This window comes from Pristis pectinata, chromosome 24 (assembly GCF_009764475.1).
Source record: "Pristis pectinata isolate sPriPec2 chromosome 24, sPriPec2.1.pri, whole genome shotgun sequence".
Taxonomy (NCBI): domain Eukaryota; kingdom Metazoa; phylum Chordata; class Chondrichthyes; order Rhinopristiformes; family Pristidae; genus Pristis; species Pristis pectinata.
The window spans coordinates 2,275,994-2,300,031 of NC_067428.1; the positions used below are offsets into that span (position 1 = coordinate 2,275,994).

The window sequence follows — 24,038 nt, forward strand, 5'->3', positions numbered from 1 at the left end:
TCTGCCGTTTCTTGTACTTGTAGCAGTTCCTCTCACTCTCCCTTGCTGCTTATGAGGTTCATCTGATGGGTGGAACCATTTAACCTTTTGGGGACTTTAACCACTGGGCCAGTTTTTCCACAATATTGTACAATCACTTATGCAGCAGTTCAAACCTTCTGACCTATATGTTATTCTTTCCATTCTTGTGATTATTTGGTTCTACATTTATCTTATTAGCTTAAGATGTTCTGCCGATATTCCCTGCAACTTGTTTATAAAGCTCCTCCAGCTGTCTTTTTAGTTGCCCTGTAAATCTGTCCTGAGCTACCCCCTTCTCTTGCCCTTCAATCAGAGTACGTACCAACAAATGGACCAGCGTTCTCACAGGTCTCCCTGTCATTAACTCATGGGATGAACATCTTATAGCATGGGAGGTGCTTCCCTGATATTCATTAACATCCCTTCATCCGAGTCTTTCTTTTATCATTCTCTTCTTTTCTCTCAACATCTCCTGGCCTATGAACGTTGTGACTTCCATGCCACTTCAAATCAATATCCACCAGTTTTAAGGTTGCTTGCTCCCATAGAGTGACTTTCCTGCTCTGATTCCACAATCTACAGTGGTCTCCATCTAGAAAAGACCTGCCTCCCCAGGATTTTAGCCATGGTTACGACACTACGTTCCCAGCACGGAAAGGCCTCGACCCGTTCAGTGAAGTTATCCACCAAAACTAGACAGTGTTTATTCCCCAGCAGGAGTTGGGAGATGTCGAATGAAATCTTTCTATATGCACTGCCAGGACCCCAGTAATCTTCAGGTGTGGAGACACAAGAGACTGCAGATGCTAAAATATGAAGCAACAAACAATCTGTTGGAGGGACTCAGCAGGTTGAGCAGCATCTGTGGGGGGAAAGGAATTGTCGACCCTGCATCAGGACTGAGAGTGGAAAGGTGAGAAGGGGAGGCAGGGGCCAGAGGTGATTGGTGGACTGGGGGGGGGGGGAAGGGAGGTTAGATGATGGGCAGGTTGAGCCAGGTAGGGGAGGGGGAGGGATAGAGTTCAGAGACAGAGGTGGGTGGATGATAGATGGAGGGAGGCTAAAAAAAAAGGAAGATGGAGCCAGGAGAGGGTAGGGTGAAGGTGGAGACGGCTGCTGGAGGGAGATAAGCAGGAACACCAAGGCTATCAGTACTGGAATCTGATAAGTAAGGAAGGTGATAATGGGAACCATTAGGGGAGAGAGGTAAGGCAGATGGAACCGGGACCAGATGGGGGAGGGGGGAGAGCCGATGAGTGAAATGTGTGGGTAGTGGGTGGATGGAACCAGGAGGGGAGAGAGATGAAAATGGGTGTCTGAAGGGAGGGCGTAGGAAAGGGGATAAAAATAGAGGGACTCAGAGAAGGATCAGGAGAGAGTGAAGGGGAGAAAGTGGGTTACCTCAAATTGGAAAATTCTGTATTATCGACTATCCAGGCAGAATCCAGTTGTTCACATGTGCCTTGGAGATTCATCTTTTGTGGCTTTCTATTAAGTGCCACATAGAGCAAATGTTTGTGCAAAAACCTTCCATGTTCTTTTCTTGATAAGGCCACTACCCTGGGGCTTTTACTCTTTTCCCCATGTCCTCTGTACTGGGATGTCCTGCCCTGGTCCTCCACACACCAGCCAGAGGAGGTCCTCCCTCTGGGCTGTGGAGATCATCCATGTATTTCCCCTAAACAGTATCCCTTCTTTTATTCTCACTTCTGGTCTTTCATGGGGCTCCTCAATGTTTCTCCCTTTTACAGTGTGCCTAACACTTCCCAAATCACCAGGTCCGTTTACTGCACTTCCATGAGATCACCGACTCCCACTGATCCGACTGCTCGTTGTTGTGGTTTCTCCCATTCCTTCCATCACATTCCATCACTAACTTACCCATCCTCATATTATCTTCCAGCTCTGCTCTGTTTCAGAGTGAGCTTCCACTTTCTGTTTGAAATAATCGGCTTTCCTTGCATTACTGCTGAGGACTTGCAGAAATGATTTTTTAATGTTGGTGACTTAAGAGTAGTTGATCTGCTGATTTAAATCCTCACTTTCCAAATTGACAGAAACTGTCAGTGGGATACAGACAAACATGGAACGTCAACAGACAGAGTATACAGGTGGGAACTGTCAGGTGAACCACTGCATATGCTACAGCAGACAGCCCACTGGGTGCCCAGTTAATCTGATTCCATTACTTGCATCCCAAACTCCATATCCCATCTGCCTTTCTTCATTTTCCATATAACTGGATCAGTCTACAAAGATTTCTCTCCCCTTGTCCATCATAGTTCTATTCCCAAGGAATTCCCAAGGACTTCAGGAAGGGGGGCGGTGTACATGCACCTGTCTACATCAATGGTGCCGAGGTCAAGAGGGTTGAGAGCTTCAAGTTCCAAGGAGTGAACATCATCAATAGTCTGTCCTAGTCCAACCACGTAGAAGCCACTGCCAAAAAAGCTCACCAGCTCCTCTACTTCGTCAGGAAGCTAAAGAAATTTGGCATGTCCCCTTTGACACCAATTTTTATCGATGCACCATAGAAGGCATCTTATCAGGATGCATCACGCTTGGTATGGTAACTGCTCTGCCCCGGACCGCAAGAAACTGCAGAGAGTTGTGGACACAGCCCAGCGCATCACGGAAACCAGCCTCCCCTCCATGGCCTCTGTCTTTACCTCTTGCTGCCTTGGTGAAGCAGCCAGCATTATCAAAGACCCCACCCACCCAGGTCATTCTTTCTTCTCCCCTCTCCCATCAGGCAGTAGATACAGGAGCCTGAGGGCACATACCACCAGGCTCAAGGACAGCTTCTATCCCACTGTGATGACTATTGAACAGTTCCCTTATACGGAGATGGACACTTGACCTCACAATCTACCTTGTTGTGACCTTTCACCTTATTGTCTAACTGCAATGCACTTCCTTGTAGCTGTGACACTTTACTCTGTATTCTGTTATTGTTTTTACCCTGTACTACCTCAATGCACTGTGTAATGAATTGATCTGTACGAACGGTATGCAAGACAAGTTTTTCACTGTACCTCGGTACAAGTGACAATAATAAACCAATACTGTACACCAGTGTGAAGGCCCTGTATGCCCCCATCTTTGCTGCCAGGGTCAATCGATTCAGTGATTCCATCCACAGATCGTGTGACCCAGTAAAACAGTCTTTCTAATGATGATGTGGCTGGACACTGACCCTTCTTTAATCCTCCCATGACCTTAGGGAGGTAAAGCACAGAAACAGGCCCATAAACCCACTGAGTCTGTGCCAACCACCAACCACCCATTTACATGAATCCTACATTAATCCCATTTAATTTTCTTCACATTCCTATCAACTCCCCCCGGATTCTACCACTCACCTACACACTAGGGGCAATTTACTGTGGCCAATTAACCTACTAACCTGCATGTCTTTGGGATGTGGGCGGAAAGCAGAGCGCCCGGGGAAACCTCGTGGTCACAGGGAGAACATTCAAGCTCCACATAGACAAAAAACAAGCTTCCCCTCCACCCACCTGGCTCCATCTGCCCCTTCTTTCTCTTTCCTTATCTGTGTCTACCAATCACCCACCAGCCACTGGTCCAGGCGAAGGGTGTCGAGTTGAAATATCGAATCCATTTCCCTCCACAGATGCTGCCTGACCTGCTGAGTTCCTCCAGCAGATTGTACTTTGCTCCATATTTCAGCATCTCCTTCAGATGTGTTGTGATCGACTCAATGAATTATCTTCATTGGAGATTGTTCACAGTCAAGTTTATTTATTCTAACGAATTTCTGTAAAACTGGGCTTTCTAACACCAATTCTGGAAGAATTTTCTGGATATAAAAACTCTCTCAACTTGACGTGGAAATTCCTTAAAATGCTGCCAACCTCCAAAACTCTATTTGAATTCTGGTACTGTATTGCTTTCTAAAAGATCTCTTTATTTGGTTGTAAACTCCTTGAAATTAACTTAAAAATATACAGGTTGAATTGAAATCAAATGTTAATCAGACATCCCATAGTTTATCTCCACCTGAAGGTTCCTTGGCTTCCAGTAGGTCATCTCATGATGTATTTGGTTTACAGCCAAGTTTTAATTTATGCTGCTGTCGATTGTGTTTGTTAAAATTGACGAGATGGTACAATGAACATGGAGGATGATAGTGAGTAAGGACAGAAACACTTTGGGGAACCAGTGCCATCCTCAATGCTGTATTTTGGCCCATTTTGGAAACTCAGGTTGTTAATTCTGTTGCCTTCTTGCCTATTGGAAGTTGAGATTTTTTATTTACTGTTAATCTTTGTCACTTCACATGACAAAATTAGCTTCAGCTGGAAGTAAAACCCTGCAAAGGAACACTGTGCTAATTTGAATGAATATTACTGGGACTATTAGGGAACGAATCACAACAATGCAAGGTGCCAAGTCTCTCTGGAGAGATAAACAGTTCTGGGATTCAAGACAAGTCCCCAACAAGCAGCAGTATCTTTCCAAATCAGCCCAACACATTTATTTCAGAAGAGGGGTAACAGACGTTAATACAAAAGAAAATATTTTTAATAGTTTTGCTACACAGATATTAAGCAGCACGTTAAGAATGGTAAATTTGCATGGATTTGCATTGAAAAAGCTGATCATCACACTCTCTATTGCCTGCTGACTGTGCTCAGGAGTGCGGTGTATTCTCACATTGAAGGATATCTGGGGTCAGGATTAAATCCTGCTACAAATGCTGCATTGTCTCAATTAGTTCTAAACAGATATGCCGTACGTGACCTGTTCCGGTGCTTGGACCTGATGTTGTTCACCATCAGCAGTACTCATTCACATGGCAAGTAGCAAAAACTCAAACAGAACCAGCTCTTTAAAGGATCTTTCATGGCAAATAGTTTGAAAATTGAACAGTTTCTCCAAACAAACAGTTTCTCTTTGTCTTTGTTAGCTTTGTTCTGGCAGCAAGCACTTGTTATGAGGATGTCATAGAACAATACAGCACTATACAGGCCCTTCAGCCCACCATGTTGTGCCGACCTTTAAACGATGCCTAAGACTATCTAACCCCCTTCCTCCCACATATCTCCCTATTTTAAATTCCACCATATGCTTATCTAACAATCTCTTGAACTTGTCCAACGTATCAGCCTCCACCACCACCCCAGGCAGTGCATTCCATGCACCAACCACTCTCTGGGTGAAAAACCTTCCTTTGATATCTCCCTTGAACTTCACCCCCTCCCCCCCAATTACCTTAAAGCCATGCCCTCCTGTATTGAGCATTGGTGCCCTGGGAGAGAGGCACTGCCTGTCTCCTCTATCTATTCCTCTTAATATTTTGTATACCTCTATCAAGTCTCCTCTCATCCTCCTTCTCTCCAAAGGGCAAAGGCCTAGCTCCCGTAGTCTCTCCTCATAATCCATACTCTCCAAACCAGGCAGCATCCTGGTAAATCTCCTCTGCACCCCTTCCAATGCTTCCACATCCTTCCTATAATGAGGCGACCAGAACTGGACACAGTACTCCAAGTGTGGTCTAACCAGAGTTTTGTAGAGCTGCATCATTACCTCGCAGCTCTTAAACTCGATCCCACGACTTATGAAAGCCAGCATCCCATAAGCTTTCTTAACTACCCTATCCACCTGTGAGGCAACTTTCAGTGATCTGTGGATATGAACCCCCAGATCCCTCTGCTCCACACTACCCAGAATCCTGCCATTTACCTTGTACTCCACCTTGGAGTTTGTCCTTCCAAGGTGTACCACCTCACATTTCTCTGGATTGAACTCCATCTGCCACTTCTCAGCCCAGCTCTTCATCCTATCAATATCCCTCTGTAAGCTTCGACAGCCCTCCACACTATCCACACCACCGATCTTTGTGTCATCTGCAAACTTGCTAACCCAGCCTTCCACCCCCTCATCTAAGTCATTAATAAAAATCACAACAGTTAGAGGTCCCAGAACCGATCCCTGTGGGACACCACTAGTCACAGCCCTCCAATCTGAGTACACTCCCTCCACCACAACCCTCTGCTCTCTACAGGCAAGCCAATTCTGAATCCACACCGCCAAGCCTCCATGGATCCCATGCCCTCTGACTTTCTGAAGAAGCCTACCATGTGGAACCTTGTCAAACGCCTTACTAAAATCCATGTAGACCACATCTACTGCACTACCCTCATCAATCTTCCTGGCCACCTCCTCAAAGAACCCTATCAGGCTTGTGAGACATGATCTTCCCTTCACAAAGCCATGCTGGCTGTCCCTAATCAGTCCATAATTCTCTAAATGCTCATAGATCCTATCTCTTAGAATCCTTTCCAACAGCTTGCCCACCACAGGCGTAAGGCTCACTAGTCTGTAATTCCCTAGACTATCCCTACTACCTTTTTTGAATAAGGGGACAACATTTGCCACCCTCCAATCCTCTGGCACCTCTCCCGTGGACAACGAGGACTCAAGGATCCTAGCCAACGGTTCAGCAATCTCCTCCCTCGCCTCGCAGAGCAGCCTGGAGAATATTCCGTCAGGCCCCGGGGACTTATCTGTCCTAATATTTTCTAACAGCTCCAACACATCCTCCCTCTTCATATCTGCATGCTCCAGAACATTAACCTTACCAACACTGTCCTCAGCATCATTAAGGCCCCTCTCTTTGGTGAATACTGAAGAGAAGTATTCATTGAGAACCTCACCCACTTCAACAGCTTCCAGGCACATCTTCCCACCTTTGTCTCTAATCTGCCCCACCTTTACTTTCGTCATCCTTCTGCTCTTCACGTATGTGAACAAAGCCTTGGGATTCTCCTTAACTCTACTCGCCAAAGCCTTTTCATGTCCCCTTCTTGCTCTCCTCAGCCCCTTCTTAAGTTCCTCCTTGCTACCCTATGTCATGTTTGATTGAACTTACTAGATTTTATGGGGAGGGAACAAGGGGTCTGTGATGGTATCACATTTGATATGGTCTACAAATCTGATGGAACAGAAAAGTAAAAGCCCTTGGAATCTGAAACTATACCCTAAAACAACTGAAAGCCAAGGGGAGGTGGTCAAACATTTTGGTGAATGGAGGGCTTTTTGTAGTGGATTTCTTTATGGGTCTTTTGCTTGGTCTTTATTTTTTGTTAGAGGCACAAGAATACAGATGCTGGAATCTGGAGCAATAAACAAGTTGCTGGAGGAACTCAGAAGGTCATGCAGCATCTATGGAGGGAAATGGACGGTCGACGTTTCAGGCCAAAGCCCTTCATCTGGACTGAAAGAGGGGAGATAGCCAATATAAAGAGGTGAAGGGGAAGGTGGATCAGGTGGGGAGGGGGTGATTGGCAGATTGAGTCAGATGAGGGAGAGAAGGGTGGAGATAGCAAAAGAGGCTGGGCGGTGATAGGTGGAGGCAACCAAGGGCTGCAGGTGATGGAATTTGATAAGAAAGGAAGGTGAAGAGAAACCAAATAAGAGAGGTATGGTGGGCATTGGGAACAGTGAGGGGGGTGTGTAGGGGATGAGCAGATGGAATAGGTAGGGAAGGGAAAAGAAACTGGAAGATAGGGGACTGGGGTGGTTTGTTTTGGGAAGAAGGGTGTGCCCGAGAGGACCTGGGTAGATCAGGAGAGAGAGAGGGATAGAATTGGAGAATCCATCATTCTTGTTGGGTTGTAGACTACCCTGGTGGAAAATGAGGTGTTGTTCTTCTAATTAGGGCTCCTGGCTGCAAGCCATTTTAATTCCCCTTCCCACACTGACCTTTGTCGTCAGCATTCTCCCATGCTAGGGTGAGACCAAATGCAAACTAGACCTGGTCTACGCTTGGTCTCGCCGATGTACAGGAGGCCACATCGCAAGCACTGAATGCTATAAGTAAGGTTAGAGGAGATGCATGTGAAGCTCTGCCTCACCTGGAAGGGCTATTTAAGTCGCTGGATGGTGGTGAAGAATGAGGTGCAGGGATAGGTGTTGCACCTCCTACGGTTGCAGGGGAAAGTGCCAGGGTCAGGGAGGGATAGATGGAGAGGGATGTCACGGAGAGTATGGTCCCTGTGGAATGCAGAAAGTGGAGGGGGAGAGGGGAAGATATGACTGGTGGTTGGATCCTGTTGCAGATGGACAAAGAATGATCTGCTGGATGTGGAGGCCGGTAGAGTGAAAGGTAAGGACCAACAGAACTCTACCTCTGCTCTGTCTAGAGGTGGGGTGAGAGCAGAAGTGTGGGAAGTGAAGGAGATGGGGATGTGGGCTCCATCAACCACAGTAGCAGGGAAGGCATGTTTCCTGAAAAAGGAGGACATTTAAGATGTCCTGGGATGGAAAGCCTCATCACGAGAGCAGATGTGGCAGAGACAGAGAAACTGAGAGAAAGGGATGACATTCTTACAAGAGACAAGGTGGGAGGAGTAGTAGTCTAGGTAGCTGTGGGAATCAGTCAGTTTATAGTAAATGTCAGTAGATAGCTTGTCTCCTGAAATGGAGTCAGAGAGATCCAGAAAGGGGAGCACGGTGTCAGAAATGGTCCAAGTGAATTTGAGGATGGGGTGGAAGTTAGTGGCAAAGGTGATAAAATTGATATGTTCCACATGGGTGCAGAAGAACACACAAATGCAGTCATCGATGTAGCGGAGAAAGAATTGGGAAGTGGTGCTAGAGTAGGTTCGGAACATGTAACCAGTGAAAAGGCCGCCGTAGCTAGGCAAGGGCCCATGGGTACACCTTTGATTTGCAGAAAGTGAGAAAAATCAAGAGATGTTAAGGGTAAGAACATGTTCTGCTACTGTTTTCTCTCCCCCTTGTTTCCTGAATAGTGGTGTTACATTTGTTGTTTTCTAGACCATTCAGAATCTAAAGAAGCACGTTAATCATAACCTACACATCCACTATCTTTTTAACCACCCCTTTTAAAACTCTAGGATGTAGGCCATCATGATCAAAGAATTTTTCACATTCAGTCCCACCAGTTTCACTAATGCTTTTTAATTTCCCACATTATTTAATTTTAAGTTCCTCACTCTTACTATAGCCTTTAGGTTCTCCACTTTATCTGATTGTTTTTTTGTATGCCCTCTGCAATTATCCTAGTTATTTCCTAATTCCACTGTAAATTCTCATTTTAGCCTCCAAGGACCCCAGCTCCATCACCTTCATTACTCTCTAATTATATATTTGTAAAGGCTTTTGAAATAGAGTCATACAGCATGGAAACAGGCCTTTAGGCCCACCGAGTGTATGCCAACCATCAAGCACCCAGTTACACTTATTCCATTTTATCTTCCTCACATTCCCACGACCCTCCCCAGATTCTACCGTTCATCTACACTGGGGGCAATTTACAGTGGCCAGTTAAACCTACCAACCTGCACCTTTTAGGGAGGTGTGAAGAAACCAAAGCACCTGGAGGAAGCTCACCCAGTCCCAGGGGCAACGTGCAAACTCCAGACTGCATTCATAACCAAACTAGTGGCACAAGTAGAATTAAACTAATATTAAATTGCTGATTAATGTTTGCAAAATGACCAGGTTTGGGAATTAAATATTTCTGGATAATGAAATATTAAAAAGCGATCGGCAAAATGGGGAAGTGGTTGGAAAGCCCTGACTTTAAAGCGTGAGGTGAGGAAGCAGCTCAGCTCAAATCAGTTTGGGCAGAGCTAAGAAATAGCGAGGGGGTAGACAACACGGAGAGGAGCTGTGCGTCCCGCGATCGACGGAGGCCGGAGGCCGGAGGCGGCCGTCAGTACCTCAGCAGGCCGAAGCCATGGCGCGCCTTTCCCGCCCGGTGCCCGCTGGCGGTGGGGGAGGAGGGGGTCGGCGTCTGCGCAGGCGCGGATCGGCCTCCCGCGCTTGCGGCCTCCACGCATGCGCAGCAGGAGGCGCCGGTCCCCTGCAGCAGACGGCGCCATTTTGTCGTCCTGTCGTGGTTGCGGCGTTTCGCGGTGATGGCGGCCGAGAGCGTGGCGGTGGTCGAGGCGGCGGATGAGTTGCGCAGGATCACCGAGCTCAGGGTGGTGGACCTGAAAGCGCAGTTGAAGAAGAGGAACCTCGACACGAGTGGCAACAAGAGCGTGCTGGTGGAGCGCCTCCGCAAGGTGAGGGGCCGTGGCGGTGGCGGTGGCGCCGACCGTAGGCCGTTGTTCCACTCCCCCAGCCCGGGGCAGCGGGCATCTCCTGGCCTAGGGTCGGGGTCGCAGGGTCTGGGCACTCCGGGGCCCCTTCTCCGTTTGATGCTGCCCTGTCCCTGGCTCCCAGCCTTTAAAACGGGCTTTTGCTGTACATTTTCATCGTTTCCTCCACACAAGTTCAAGATTGCAGCCATTTCAATCACCCGCTCCGGTGGGACTTCTTGCACCCAACTTTCACGTGAAATTTAGACTAAAATTTCCCTGATGTTGCCCAGCTTTCGGAACTGTTCACCTTTCTCTTTTAATAATCCTGATTTAATTTCCTACATTAATCCTAGCAAATCACTTTTGTTATCGCACATGATGTATCCCGTTTTGTTTTGTAATCTGAGGACTGCAGATAAATATTTGAAAATTTAGGTCGAGTACGGTATCATTGAGAAATTAACGCACATTGGAAAAGCCTAGGTAAGTTAAGACCCTTTCATTCAATGAGGCCACATCTTTTGACTTGCACAAAATTCAAATCAGTTTAATAGTTTGTAGTATCTTCGGTTCCAGTGGAAAGAAGAACTTCTATACAAAGAAACTCGTTAACTCATTCGAGATAAGTGTTTGTATTTCATTAATTATCCTCTTAATTTTTCAGTATTTGTCATTGGAGTCACTGCTTGACACGTTTCTGGCAATGAAAGCTACTCGTGGGCTAATTCAAAAGTTAATATTTAAGATTAGTATGTATACCATGTGACAAATCAGAAAGTACTTTACAAGAGTTTGAGAGTTTAAACATTAGAAGAGATTGTGTGGTTGAAGAGGTAAAATGTGGGAAGATGGGTTATATTACTGGAAGAAAATTGTAGGATGCAGAGTGATGGCCAAATACACTTTCAGCAATGGAGAGAAGGATGTGTACTAGATAAGTGTGATTTTTAATAAGTATATCCCAATCTCTGACTGAGACTAAAGTAGCACAATCACTCCAGTGTCAGAATGATAGGACTTCATATCCCATGGCAGAAAATTGGCCTAAAAAAATCCTGAGCCATACTGAAGTTTGTGCTGTTGGAGGCGCTGTCTTTTTGATGAGCTATTAATGAGCCTTGGTTGTCCCTGGCACTGTCGTGATCAACGTTCATCACTCAGCATCGATTTAAAAATCATTGCCTCGTATGCTCTTTATGTAATTTTGTTCTGTTCAATTGGGCTGACTTAACTTCTGCATTACAACTGTGAACACATTTTGTAAGCATTTCAGTGGTAGACTGCTTAAAGGAGTTAATTTTCATGCTGCTAAAATATGGGTGTGATTTCCTTTGGTTGATATTTCAGTTTGTCACTGGTTTTTAATTTATTCTGAAAAACTTGGGTACAGATGTCTAAATACATTTCCTTTTTTATATAAAACGATCCATCATTTTTTGTATAATTGTACTGTCTTTTAGGCAATAGAAGAAGAAGGTGGGAATCCAGATGAAATTCCAATTGCGGCAGACACTCCGGGAAGAAAAATACCAAAGCGAACAGGGAAAGGTAATGGGCATTAATAACAAATGTGGAACACATGGCATTTTTCTGTTCATAGTTCTGACTAAGGAATCCCATGGGAAATGAGCTAGTATTAAAAGTGCACTTTTCTGTACTCCAGGTTTAACACAAAGTTTGTATAATGGACTATTAACATTGCCCTGACTCCCCCATAAGCAAACGAACAAGACCAATCGTGTGTATTGCGTAGTAAAATTGAAATTTTGACATTTTTACACTCTGATATAGGTCGGAGAGCAGAGGATGATGGTACAGATGATGGGTTGGAGGAGGATTCTGGAGATGGACAGGTTGGTGACTGGACTGTTTTGTCTTTAGGGTTGTTTGATGCAATTGATACCGTAAGATTAAAATACTAGCAGTGAAATTTTGAAATGAGAGGATTTAGAACCCATATTTCAAATTGAAAATTTTGCATCATTTCTAATTGTGAACATTTTAACACTGTTTGACTTTTTTAAAACTTTATTTCCTAAAGTTTCCTAAGAGCCCAGTATAATGTGTTTATCCATTTACATGCTTGAGACATCAAAATTGTACTTCAATGCTCATTTCCTTTATGGTTTCTCTTAATTATGTGGTTCTAGCAATTTTGGAACATCTGGCGCGGCTGCATGAATGCTAGTCACATGTCCCAGGGAAAAAAAAGACAGGTCTTTGTGTTCCATTCTTTGACATTTGTTGTTGCAGAAACAGCTATGACTTGATTTAAATTTACATCCATATAAAAGATTGTCATGTCATCTTTGTTCAATATCTACTAATGCACAAAAATGTGTTTCATAAAATGGTGAATTCTCATTGGTATGTTTGTGGTTGCTGATATTTCCAGAGAAATGGGTTGCAGATTTTATTTACAAAATTACTTTTCATCCAGTCATTTTTGCTATTTCAATACAGTAAAATATGCATCATAAAAGCAATAATCATGCTGTGCCTTTGTATACAGTGGCTTTTTTGTGCATAGAGCTATGAGGAGATACTAAACTTTAAAAACAGCACTTGCCTGTAAGATAATCCGTGGTTCACTGTGAGCTTCAACAGAAGACATTACTATTTCCAAGGCTTACAATATCAGACCCTGTAACTATGTACTTTCTGTGTTACTACTCTTTGTTACTATTTTTGCTTTGGCCTGATATTTGCACTTGTTAGGGCAGTGTCTCAAAAACTTATTTACGTTTTATGAAACATGTTTGTTTTATCTTACCTTTGTCCTGCACTGGATATTATTTCATCATTTCACTTTATCTATTATTTTCAGTTCCTTTTGGCTTGGTCCATTGCCATTTTGCCTGCTGAATTTGTAAAAAAAAAAGTGTGCATAACTGGGGGCTTTCATAACTTAAATTGTTTTCAGGTTTTGGCTTTTGATGCATTAGATGTCCTTAAGCAATTTTCTTTGTAAGCTAGTAAATGTCCAAGCGGAATTCTGACTAGCGTGTGTTCACAGTGTAGATACTTGCATATATAATCTCTAGTAAAGAACAAGTCACAAAGATCAGAAAACATTTGTTTGCTACTTTTCACCTTACCATTTCTCATTTTACCAAAAATATCTTATTTTTAGGCATCACTGCTGTAAATTGTATGGCAAAGCACTTGGGCCTCAATCCTTCCAGAAGTGTTCTCTGATTTTTCTTGCTCTGAGCCCTAATCAGAGTTTTTATTCCCCCCTGTCTTTTGAGGTATCTATAAGAATAACAAATTTGCCTTTTGAATGCTTGTGGTGCTTGAAGCACATTGCGTTATCTACTGCACTAATTGTGCAGACCATTGATAGACAGAATGAATTCCCAGTCCCTATGTAAATCAATGCCCTTCTAGCTGGTTGCTATTATTGTTACCAAGTATTTATAAGGGCAATGGCAAACTAATTCAAATCTCACAGGACTCTTTCAAGGCAGTTGCTTTTTTTTTATATCTATTTCTTTGGTGGTTTATAGTATGCATTGATTTCCTGTTTGTCAGCATTGATCTAATTGAGGCATTGAAAGTCACTTTTAAAATGTAGGCAGTTCAAGCCATAACATAGTAGCAAAAGGATTCAAACAGAACAAGAAGCAGAATGAGGGGAAAAAAATTAAGAAATATATTTAAATCCTTAAGCTTTTTTGCCACAATTATTGCCACTTGGTTGATTGAAGCAAGCAAATGATGTGCTTTTATCTTGCATTTATAGATGTTACAGGAACAAAGATGGCCTAAAATTTGTTAGTGCTGATTATATTGTTTACTGCCATAATTGAAACATTTGACTTCCAAGAGCAAGTTTGACTAGTGATAGTGATTTGATTATCTTCAGTGCAAGACACAGGTGGTTAGTGAAGACCATGAGAGTGGGAAGGGCAAATGGTAGGTGTGATCGGTCATTAGGCAAAGGTAGAATGGAAGATTAAATGTTACTGGTGGAGGTAAAGTGGAAAGTCAGGGTTGCAAATCTAATTGAGAAAGAAATGAGGCTGAAACTTCAATAAAACTAGCAAAAACATCCAACGGGTGCCCTAGAGGGCCACTCTACTGCGGACCTTGTTGGCTCCTGTCAACAGTTTCATATTGATCAACATCTTGTAGCAGCTATCAGTTGCAAAGATCAAGAGCAGCTGGGAAAACTAGGGTAATTTGGGTTTGGAGGATGCATTTAGGAGGTGAAAAACTGTTCTGACTTTAGGGCTGCAAAAAAAAGATGGCACTGAAATGTGAATATTGACTAACTGCAGTGGTGTTGGAGCCATGAAAGAAGCTTTTATCTTTAAGAATAAAAACATAAAATGCTATAAAGACTTGGGTTAGGCATTTGTGGAAAGGGAAATAGGATTAATGAGTCAGGTTGTAGACCCAATTCTGATGAAGTTCTCTCATTTGCTACCTGACCAGCTAAAAAGTTTCTAGCATTTTCTGCTGTTGTTTCAGACTTCCAACATCTGCAGTTTTCTTTTGATTTCCTGTATATGTTAGAAAGCTGGGAAGGCAGTAGTAACTCCAGAGAAAAGCAGATCTGTGTTAGCAGAAGCAGTGGTGCAGAGAATTCATCTATAGTAAAACGAGAAAACGCAGTAGTGGAGTTGCAGAAGCCTAGCTTAATTTTGAAAGCTTTTATCCTATCACCATTTACTCAGTCATGAAACTCCTGAATCAGAAGGTTCTGGGTTTAAGCAACAAGTTGAGAGGTATTGCATTATCAGTTACCATCTTTTAGTGAAACATTAAATTGTCCCACGTAGATGTGAAGCACCCTGAGGCAATGATTGCACATCTGTGTCCCGAAAACATTTATCCCCCAATCAACATCAAAACAGACTAACCAGTCACAATTATCATCTTCTAGGAAGCCAGTTTCTTTGTATCAGTTGACTTGTTGGAAGTTATCTAATTAACTGACTGTACTGGAAAAGTAATTGGTTTTGTTTCTTTCTCTTTGCCACCTCTCTGTGCCAGTCTCCAAAATGGCTGGTATATTGGAGACAGAAATGGACAACTTTGCAACAATAATTAATATTAAGTTGCAGACTAAATTAAGCTGTGTGAAGTGTTCTACTTACACAAACTTCCAACAATTGAAACATTATACAATGCAAACAGAGTTGAAAGACTTCTTCAGCCAGATGGTGGTGAATTTGTTGAATGGCTGTGGAGGCCAAGTCATTGTGTGGATTTAAGGCAGAAATCGACGGGTTTTTGATTGGTAATGGGGTTATGGGGAGAAGGCAGGAGAATAGGGTTGAAAAAAAATCAGTATAATTGAATAGTGGAGAAGATATGATGGGCCAAATGTAGCACAATACTTGTTGTTGCCTCAGTGGTCTGTGTTTGATCCTGACTCATGGTGCTGTTTTTTTAAGCAGTTTCCACATTCTTCCTTTCACCACCTAGGTTCCCCTGGATACTTCGTTTCCCCCACATCCTAAGGATGTGCTGGTGTAGTGTTGTAAATTACCCCTAGTGTAGGCAGGTGGTAGGAGAACTGGGTGGAGTCGGTTGGCATGTGAGAAGTGTAGACTTGATGAGTGAATGGCCTACGTCATAAGTAAAATATAAAATAGTAATAGAATCATCTCTAATACATTTTCTGCCAATTTTGTCGCAGTAGTTTAATTTTGATGGTCAACGATTTTAATTTAATATAAAGACAAGTTTTGCAATTTTGGATTTTTCTAATGGCTAATAATTTTTCAATGCCTTAATCTATTTTGAATGTCCAGGTCCCACATGTGGGTTTTAGTGGGGTTAAAGTTTGACTTGTACATACATTGTGGTTCTGTTCGTGGCAAATGCCATAAGTGCAGGCTAATAGCATCACGAGTGAAGCATGCAAGTACCCATGTCTACATAGTTTGGGTTGTTTTAATATTAAACATGGCAAGCAACTGTGCACCTGCTTAACCAATTGAATTGAAGGATTATAATATCACGTCCCAGGTCTAAGAAGTGTAAATTAGAATGGCTGAGTTTAATGCCAAGCGTTGCACGAAGAGGAAAAAGAAATCTGAATTTTGAGAGAGGACAAAGCTATTTTTAAAAAAAAAACTAGCAACGGTTCAAAATTGTAAGAATAAGGCTGAATATTATTTTCAGTTCCAGAGAAATTATTGATCAATAAGAGACCACGTGTCTCTTAAACTTAATGGGTCATCTTGCACTTTGTGCAATTGCAGCAATAGTGCCAATGGAAGTAGGTGCCTGTCTTGTTTAAAATAATATTTGTGATGTTAGACACTTCACACAGCTGATTTGACCCTGTAGCTGTTGCTATCAGTCACTGCCAACTTCATTTGCAAGATGCCATCAGTGTGTTGTGTGGAATTGAGCAATCTTGATAGTAGCTTCATTTATTAGCACTGATAGCATGTTTGAGATCTGGGAGCACTAGGAATTGGGTATTGCAGGACAGGTGGGCTCTTAGAAGTAAAGGGGCCTCCACTTCTAGAAGGTCTGCTTTGTTCATCTAAGTTGCTGTGCTGTAACTTGCTGTGTACCTCCTATGTAGAGTCAAGGTAATACAGCACAAAAGCAGGTCTGACTCATCCATGCTGACCAAGATGCCCATCTAAGCTGGTCCCATTTGCCCGTGTTTGGCACATGTCCCTCTAAACCTTTCCTATCCATGTGCCTGTCCAAGTGTCTTTTAAATGTTGTTGTACCTGCCTCAACCACTTCCTCTGGCAGCACTCTGAAGATGAAACTTGAAAACAAGGTGTAAATTATCAAGTTGTCAATTAATAGAAAACAGAGCAACTATAATTACTTAGTTGAATCAGTACAGTTTGTCTTTGTGCCCCAATGAAACACAATGGTTAATAGACTTGCCACTTCAGTAGATTGTCTTGTTCGATTTTAACCAAGTTACGTCTGTATTCTAACATTGGTTTTGACAGAAGCTTTAACCAAGCAACTGTCCAGTTTCAGTCCTTTTAAATTGAACAGTCATAACATTTTATTTTGAGATATTTTGGAAGTTACTAGATCTTCAACGTGAATAATTTGGCACTACATCATATGGCTGTATGAGACCTGTACAGTGTTTCCTAGCCTATTTTTAGTAACGCTAAAGTAATATGCATATTTCATTGCAGGAGGATATAGAAGCCAGTGTTGACCAATTACAGGACATTTCAACATTGGATGTTAATTTTGGGAATGAAACTGACATCGAAGGTGCAATGGCAGGGTGTGCTGATGAAAATGAGATTGAACAGATCACTGCGTCTTTAACCGAGAATATTGAACACGTAGGACTACCTGTAGAGATCTCTATGCAGCTACCTTTGGAGATGGGTGCAGAAGAACCTCTGGAGTCAGCTCTGATTCTAAGCACAGACCTTCCAGCAGAAGTATGAAGAATTTAAATTAACTTGCTTTTCATGAATGTATATTTGCATTCAATTGTGGTTGGATAGAATCCACTGTAAAAGGGAGCAAAGCTAAATTAGGAATTTGGCTTATTCTGGAAGGGTCTGGATGGATCAGTGGGTTGCTGTGCTGCCCTTTTGTCTTTGGAGACCTGGGTTCAAATCTCATCCAGACTCTCAAGATGAAAGTTTCTTCTTTGGCTGTATATGCTATACATGCAATTTCAGGAAATTATTTATTTTAAGTAGATAGGCCACAAAAAGGGCAGCAGTATTTTGGATTTTATAAATAAGGTGTAAAGTGCTAATAAATTTGTTCAAAATATTGGTGAGGTTATAGTTGGTGTGCCATGTTCATGTTTTGGCAACCAATTATAAGATTAAACAATAGAAAGTGTATCTTTTAAGTATCACTAGGATGTCTGAGAAGATGAACATCAGTTATGTGGGAAAACATAAGATATTGGAACTATATCCGTGGAAGCACTAAAGGCTGAAAGAGCAGTTCTAGATATTTAAAAAATACGTAGCTCTTATAATAAAGTCAATGTTAAGCACGAATCAATTTTTAAATCTTCAGTAATGAGAGACTTTCACAGACTAAGAAACGCAGGGGTGGATTAATGGGGCCATTAAGCCATTAATGGGGGCATTTGATATTTGGAGCAAAAGACATTGTATTGGTATGGGAAGAGTGCAACAGTGATATTTTAAGCTATAACACTGAGCTGGCTGAACTTGTGTAATTGTGATTTTAATCTCAAACTAGTTTTCTACTGAACGTGGGATGTGCAGTTTGAATTGCCAATGTGGACAATCACAGCCACAGGGATTGTAATGGGGGGGGAAGGCATTTTGAAAATACAGGTGGTACCATTTTGAGATTGGAATTAAATTAACAGAGTAGAGGACTCTGTACTCAAATGGCCTGGATTTTGCATTCAGCGGTGAAATGGGAGTTTTGGCAGTAATCTTTAAGAAAGCTGTCAAAGAAAATTTCACTATCTCTAGTGCAGGCTTCACTTTATCAATATTGGTTATTGTCAAGGGTCTGTTCTATAGGATTCTGGTTTGGCAACAGTAATGTCATCAAGCAAGCTGAACAGCCAGTTGCTTGAAGGAATTGTGGCAGTCAATGAACCAGGAAATCAAAAGCAGAATTCTTACTAATATAGTTTAAACATATAGAGAGCACAGAATAAAGATTAGAATCCTTGCATGAGCTTAATCTGCAACATTACACTTTAATCTACCATTTTGAAATGTTTAAAAGGAAATTGGAATACTCAAACTTAGTTAAGGGCTAAAAGTATAGCAGTTATAGCTTGATCTGCCATTTGAAAACTTGCTTTCACTTTGTGCAATGAAGCACAATGTTTAGGGTGATGGTTGGGGGAGAATTCATAGACTTTTAAGTTCTTTGGAGCTCATTTGATATCTCAAAAGGATGCAAATCAGCACAGCCTGTAGAGGAGCAGTGGAATTGCTGACAGTAACTTCTGGATTTTAATTTCTAGCCAAGCACATGCATATTCCAGAAACTACTGTCAATTTTACAGTGTGATAGCAGTGAATGGTGACACTTTCATCTTTACAACTGCAAAATCTAGGCCATTAAATGCTTATAACTGAACCAGATAATGCCAGAAATTATGCTATAACTAGGTATCAGACATAAATATGTTCTTCAACCCAGCATGATGACCCTGGATTTGAATAGTAAACTGTTGGAATTTTCACAGTTGGTGAAATGCATTTTCTAAGAATAGGGTAATCTTGGAGAATAAATTGTGTAACAAACTGATTTTTGTTTTTGCTTGTCAGAAATTCATCTTAATCTTTAACCTTGTAAGAAAATTATGTTGATTACATTTTGGAAAGATGTGAAAGGACTGAATTCAGCTAATTCTGCAGCTGCAGGGTCACTTTGCTGTTGGATTTGAAACAAATTTGATGTGGCATTTTGATTGCATATCAATGCAAGTTGACTTTTTTTTTGCTTGATGAATTTAATGCTTGATATAATATTTCAGATTGTGGATGAGCCAAAGGAGATGATGGACACGGACATGCCATGCACCGGAGAGGAGGAATCCATGTCAAATAAAGAAGTAGGATGCAACTTTGAGTTTGTTAATTTTGTCTTGTTAATTATGCTTGCACTGCAGAAGAGGAATCCATGTCAATTAAAGTAGGATTCAACTTTGAGACTTCATTTAGTCCTAGATCGCCCATTGAAACACAATCTAGAACTAAAAGTAATTTTGTAGTAAGCAGCTGTGAAGTGGAAACTGTGCTTATTCATTTAATTAATAACATTAATGCAGCTGGCAGATACTAAAGGTCATACGATAACCAGTAAAAGGAGCATGCAGCAAATTTAGAATTCAATTAAAAATTTAAATCATTGATACTTGGGGACATTTGTTAATTAAATGTTACTTTCAAGTTATAAAGTATCATGAAATAAACAGTAGTGCAAATCAATGTATGTGACCAAAGAGCTAAATACTTAAGGGAAGATTTGAGGGAACATTTGACAATTGATGGCCTTGCTTTCCTGTTCTAAGATTGCCTTTTTATATTGAGTATAAATTGAAACTTGTCATTTGTATGTCTGGTGATCATGAGATATTTAAGGAGTAACAGGGCCATTCTGCATTGATGCCTTGTGACTACATACCACCTTTCAAGCTAGCAGAAAGTTTAAAGGTCAAATATTCATATTCTCAGTAAGGACCTGAACAGTTAAAATGATGTCAGAAGAATGTATAGGAGACTTGAGAAGTTAGATGAATTAAAAGGTTAAGGGCAACTTTTGGGGAACAACTTAAAAGTATGGATTTGTTTGGAGACTCTTGCAGGAAGTTATAGTGTTGAAGCAGTGAGTGTGTTGGCTGGAATATGAAACTAATGACTTATTTGGTTACATCTTGGAGTGATTTGTAAATTAGCAGTAGTGTTTTTAAATCTTGTGCATTGGTAAATAGAAAACCAATGGAGCTTATCTGGGCTTGGTGGAGAATTGCAGATTTACAAATACTTTGATGGCTAGGACTCTCACTGTCCTGTTAAATCATTGTAAGCAGAGAAGGCGGGAAAAAAGTCAATGGCGGTGAAACAGCTGAAGGTACTGTAGCTTTGTTTTTGGACAGATGGAGATGGTTGTAATTCATCAATTATGACTGACTTCATGGTGGTAGGGTTCTGAGGCAGAGCTGGTATCAGTGTAATTATGAAAGCTTATTGAGTGTATCATTGGGAGCATAAGTATCAGTGGAAAAAGAGAACTGCAGTGATGATCCTTTAGGGTAGAAAGAGAAGCAATTAATGGAGGCACAATGACCATATTTGAATGGACTGATGCCCACAATCTTGTGGACCTGTACAGCATTTAGATGTATCAAAAGGTGACTGTGCTTTGGGATGATGTCCCACTGGCAACGTATGAGGGATTGAAGTAAAATTAAACCCTGACACTATAGATAAATGAGTGGATTGAAGGGAAGCCATTGCAAGAGATGTATGGCTATATTAGGGTAGATTGGAATGGATGATAAATTTTATGTCTCAGAGGAAAGTTCAGAGGGAACATTTACTTTTATGCTTTGTGCAGTCCCTGTTTATACAAAATATGCATACTTGTGATGCAGTATTATGTATTTTCTGGACAATTTTAATAGCACATCTTTAATTTGTATAATGTTACACAACAGTGATTTTGTAAACATGAAGTAAATGATGCTGCATTCTAACTGGTGTAATTACAGACAATGGTATCGACCACAACTAAGTTACTCCGTCATTGTTTTTGCACTGCTGAGGCTTTTAGATTGGCATGTTTCCCCATTCCTCATCTATATCAGCCTGAAATTCTTAAACTTGGGTTTTGGATGTATAAGTCAGTTGATGTGCTGGAGTGGGTTTTGCAGTGATGGTATGTGTAGCATTTGACTCTGCTAACACTACTGCATTTACATTAGTCTATTCAGATAATGCTTTTAAGTTGTATTTTGTCATCCAAAAGACTTAAGTAATAAAGAGCAAATTGCTTCAGGAACCCATCAGGTCAGTCAGCACCTGTGGAGGCAAAGGGATAATCAGTGTTTCGGGTCTTGACTTCTGAGTACTGATGCAGGATCGAGACCCAAAACACTGATTATCCCTTTGTCTCTACAGATGCTGCCTGACCTGCTGAGTTCCTCAACAGTTTGTTTTTTCTTGTCCTAGACTCCAGGATCTACAGTTTCTTGAGTCTCCAAGTAATATTTTGTATGCATTAAATGGCTCATAGACTGTAATTTTGTATTTTTTTGGCTATAAACAGCATTAACATTTTTTGTTCTCATTTGTTTTTAGGACACTGAAGATATACTTGAAGAAACAGGTATTAGAGACCATCCTTCCATCCATATGCCCCAGTGCAGCTTTATTTTTCTCACTTTTAAGAAAAAACTTGATCTCATGCAAGTATTCTGCAATATAAAGCAGTGGTTCAAAGCAGCACAGGTACAGGGAGACTGGAAAACTTAGGCATATCCCAGATCTGCTACATTAATCCAACCTATGAAGTTCTAGTGGCACAACTAACACATGCATAACCAACAGCTTTTTTTGAAAGCTGGCACTGTTTTGTATATTTTGAATGGGATCTTATTTTTATTGGTGTCTAATAAATATAATTTACTTTCGAGGGTGGGGGGGTGGGGAGGAATTACAATTTTGCAAATAGTATTAGGGGACTTGCGACTACTGATCTACTCAATAAGAAAATTTGATTTGGGGAACGTAAGTGCCTGATTTTAAGTCTTAACTGGAATTTCGCAGATTACACAGTGATTTGAAGCAAATGTAAGGATTTCATCAAGCTCTTAAACTATTGGGATAGTAATAAAATTTGTTCTGATTGTTATTCCTCTGTGGGTTTTAGCCTGCGAGTTCTTTTCAGGGGCAGGGAAAAAAAAAGCAAAGTTAGTTGTGCAACATAGACGTATCTAATTTATGTATAAGGCCAGCACACGTTATTGCTGTTAAACCTCTTTGCAATCTAACTGGATTTTCAAACTTTGATCTGGTGATGTGAATGAGTACACAAGAATATCCTGCTCAAACCTCTAAATTCTACAGGATGGGCAATGAAGTGGAAGTCTTGAGAGTCTAAACTGAAGTCTTACCAATGTTAAAGAAATTGACCAGGTTACAGTATTTAAGTCATACAAAATACAGACCCAAGTGAATAAAGGAAATGCTGCAGGTTGAAGCAAATGGAAGAGCAATCAACCAAGAATACTTAAGGACTTGATGAACAGTCCATCCGCTCAAGTACATTACATGTTTTGCTGGACTCTTGCTTCAATTGGAAGAAATGAAGTTAATCAGAAGACTTAGAACTATGGAAAGGAAACATTTATTGAACACTCTTGGAAGCTGTTTGAAAATAATTATTTCTGATCATCTTGAATTCCAAAGGAATTTCTGACTTCAGCTATTTACGACGTGGAATTATATGGACATGTATTCACTTGAACTACGTCTGCTTATTTCCAAGGTTATTCATTTGCAGCATTGAGGAGTCCGACCAATCCGTGGGGTTATTGAAATATCTATTGGTAAATTAGTTAAGAATTACGATTAATTCATTTTCGTATAGGTAGCTGTGTGCTCCCTCAGTTTTCCAATCTCCCTGTGGTTCTAGTACAAGCTAGGGGCAGTCCTGCCTAGTGACACGGCAGGCATGTTAGCTCCGTGTATGTTCTTGCTTTATTTCAGTGGTAATTAAACCTTGTGCCATTCTATTCCCATTGATCCCGTAGAGAAGGAGAATGTAGCCGAGAGTTCGGGGGAAGCTTGTAGTTCAGTCCCTATCGAGGAGGAGCCCTCAGAAGAGACCCAGCTATCTACACAAGAAATGATCAACATAGAATCCTACCAGAAAGAAGAAGAAGAAGATGACAACATCTCAGTTACTGTACAAGCAGAGGATGCACTAACGCTGGAACTCGACAATGACTTTTTGGATGCTCCCAAGAAAGAATCAAAATCATCAGGGACTGACTCCGAGAAACCCTGCAATCAAGTACCCAGTGGCAATAAAAATGAAAATGAAATGAGCACAACACCAAATATGGGCGAAATGGAAGGCGAACAACAGAAAGAAGAGTTAGAAGGGGCAGGCATTGAGATCACAGAGAAAGAACAGCAGCCAGGAACTGAGGAAAGCAAAGATGAAACATTGAAAACAGAAGATGAAGGTGATTCTAATGAAGCAGCTAAGAAAGAAATCTCGATTATAGAGGGCAGTGATCAGAACAAGAGGTTTGTTGTTTCTCAGTTCTAGATCAGAAGCTTTCTTTTTTTCCATTCATACTAAGATATCAATATAAACTTGTCTCATGAATTGGCCTGCACAGCGGTGGTAATTTTGATCTATCTTGTTTTTGTTTAAATGTTCTTAATTTTTTTCCCTCTGTACCGTTAGAGGCGACTTCCTATTACACTTTCTGCTCTCCTCCAACCCGAAGAGGTT

The 24,038-nt window shown here is 41.4% G+C and overlaps 1 protein-coding gene across 6 annotated transcripts in view; it reads left to right on the forward strand.

Annotated features, from left to right (window-relative positions):
* Positions 1 to 9,867: 9,867 nt before the first annotated feature.
* Positions 9,868 to 24,038, forward strand: part of safb (scaffold attachment factor B) — a 44,834-nt gene continuing 30,663 nt past the window's right edge. For 4 of the 6 annotated variants that reach the window (XR_007958111.1, XM_052037621.1, XM_052037622.1 and 1 more), the window contains exons 1-7: positions 9,874 to 10,082; positions 11,561 to 11,648; positions 11,892 to 11,953; positions 17,237 to 17,494; positions 19,546 to 19,623; positions 21,872 to 21,899; positions 23,326 to 23,827. Coding sequence is in view for 5 of the 6 variants with exons in the window: in XM_052037621.1 (XP_051893581.1) it covers positions 9,933 to 10,082; positions 11,561 to 11,648; positions 11,892 to 11,953; positions 17,237 to 17,494; positions 19,546 to 19,623; positions 21,872 to 21,899; positions 23,326 to 23,827 (1,166 nt within the window). In the remaining variant the exon portion in view is untranslated. Of the gene's footprint in view, positions 10,083 to 11,560; positions 11,649 to 11,891; positions 11,954 to 17,236; positions 17,495 to 19,545; positions 19,624 to 21,871; positions 21,900 to 23,325; positions 23,828 to 24,038 lie in introns of all 6 variants that reach the window. The other 2 variants (XM_052037619.1, XM_052037623.1) reach the window with 2 other exon arrangements.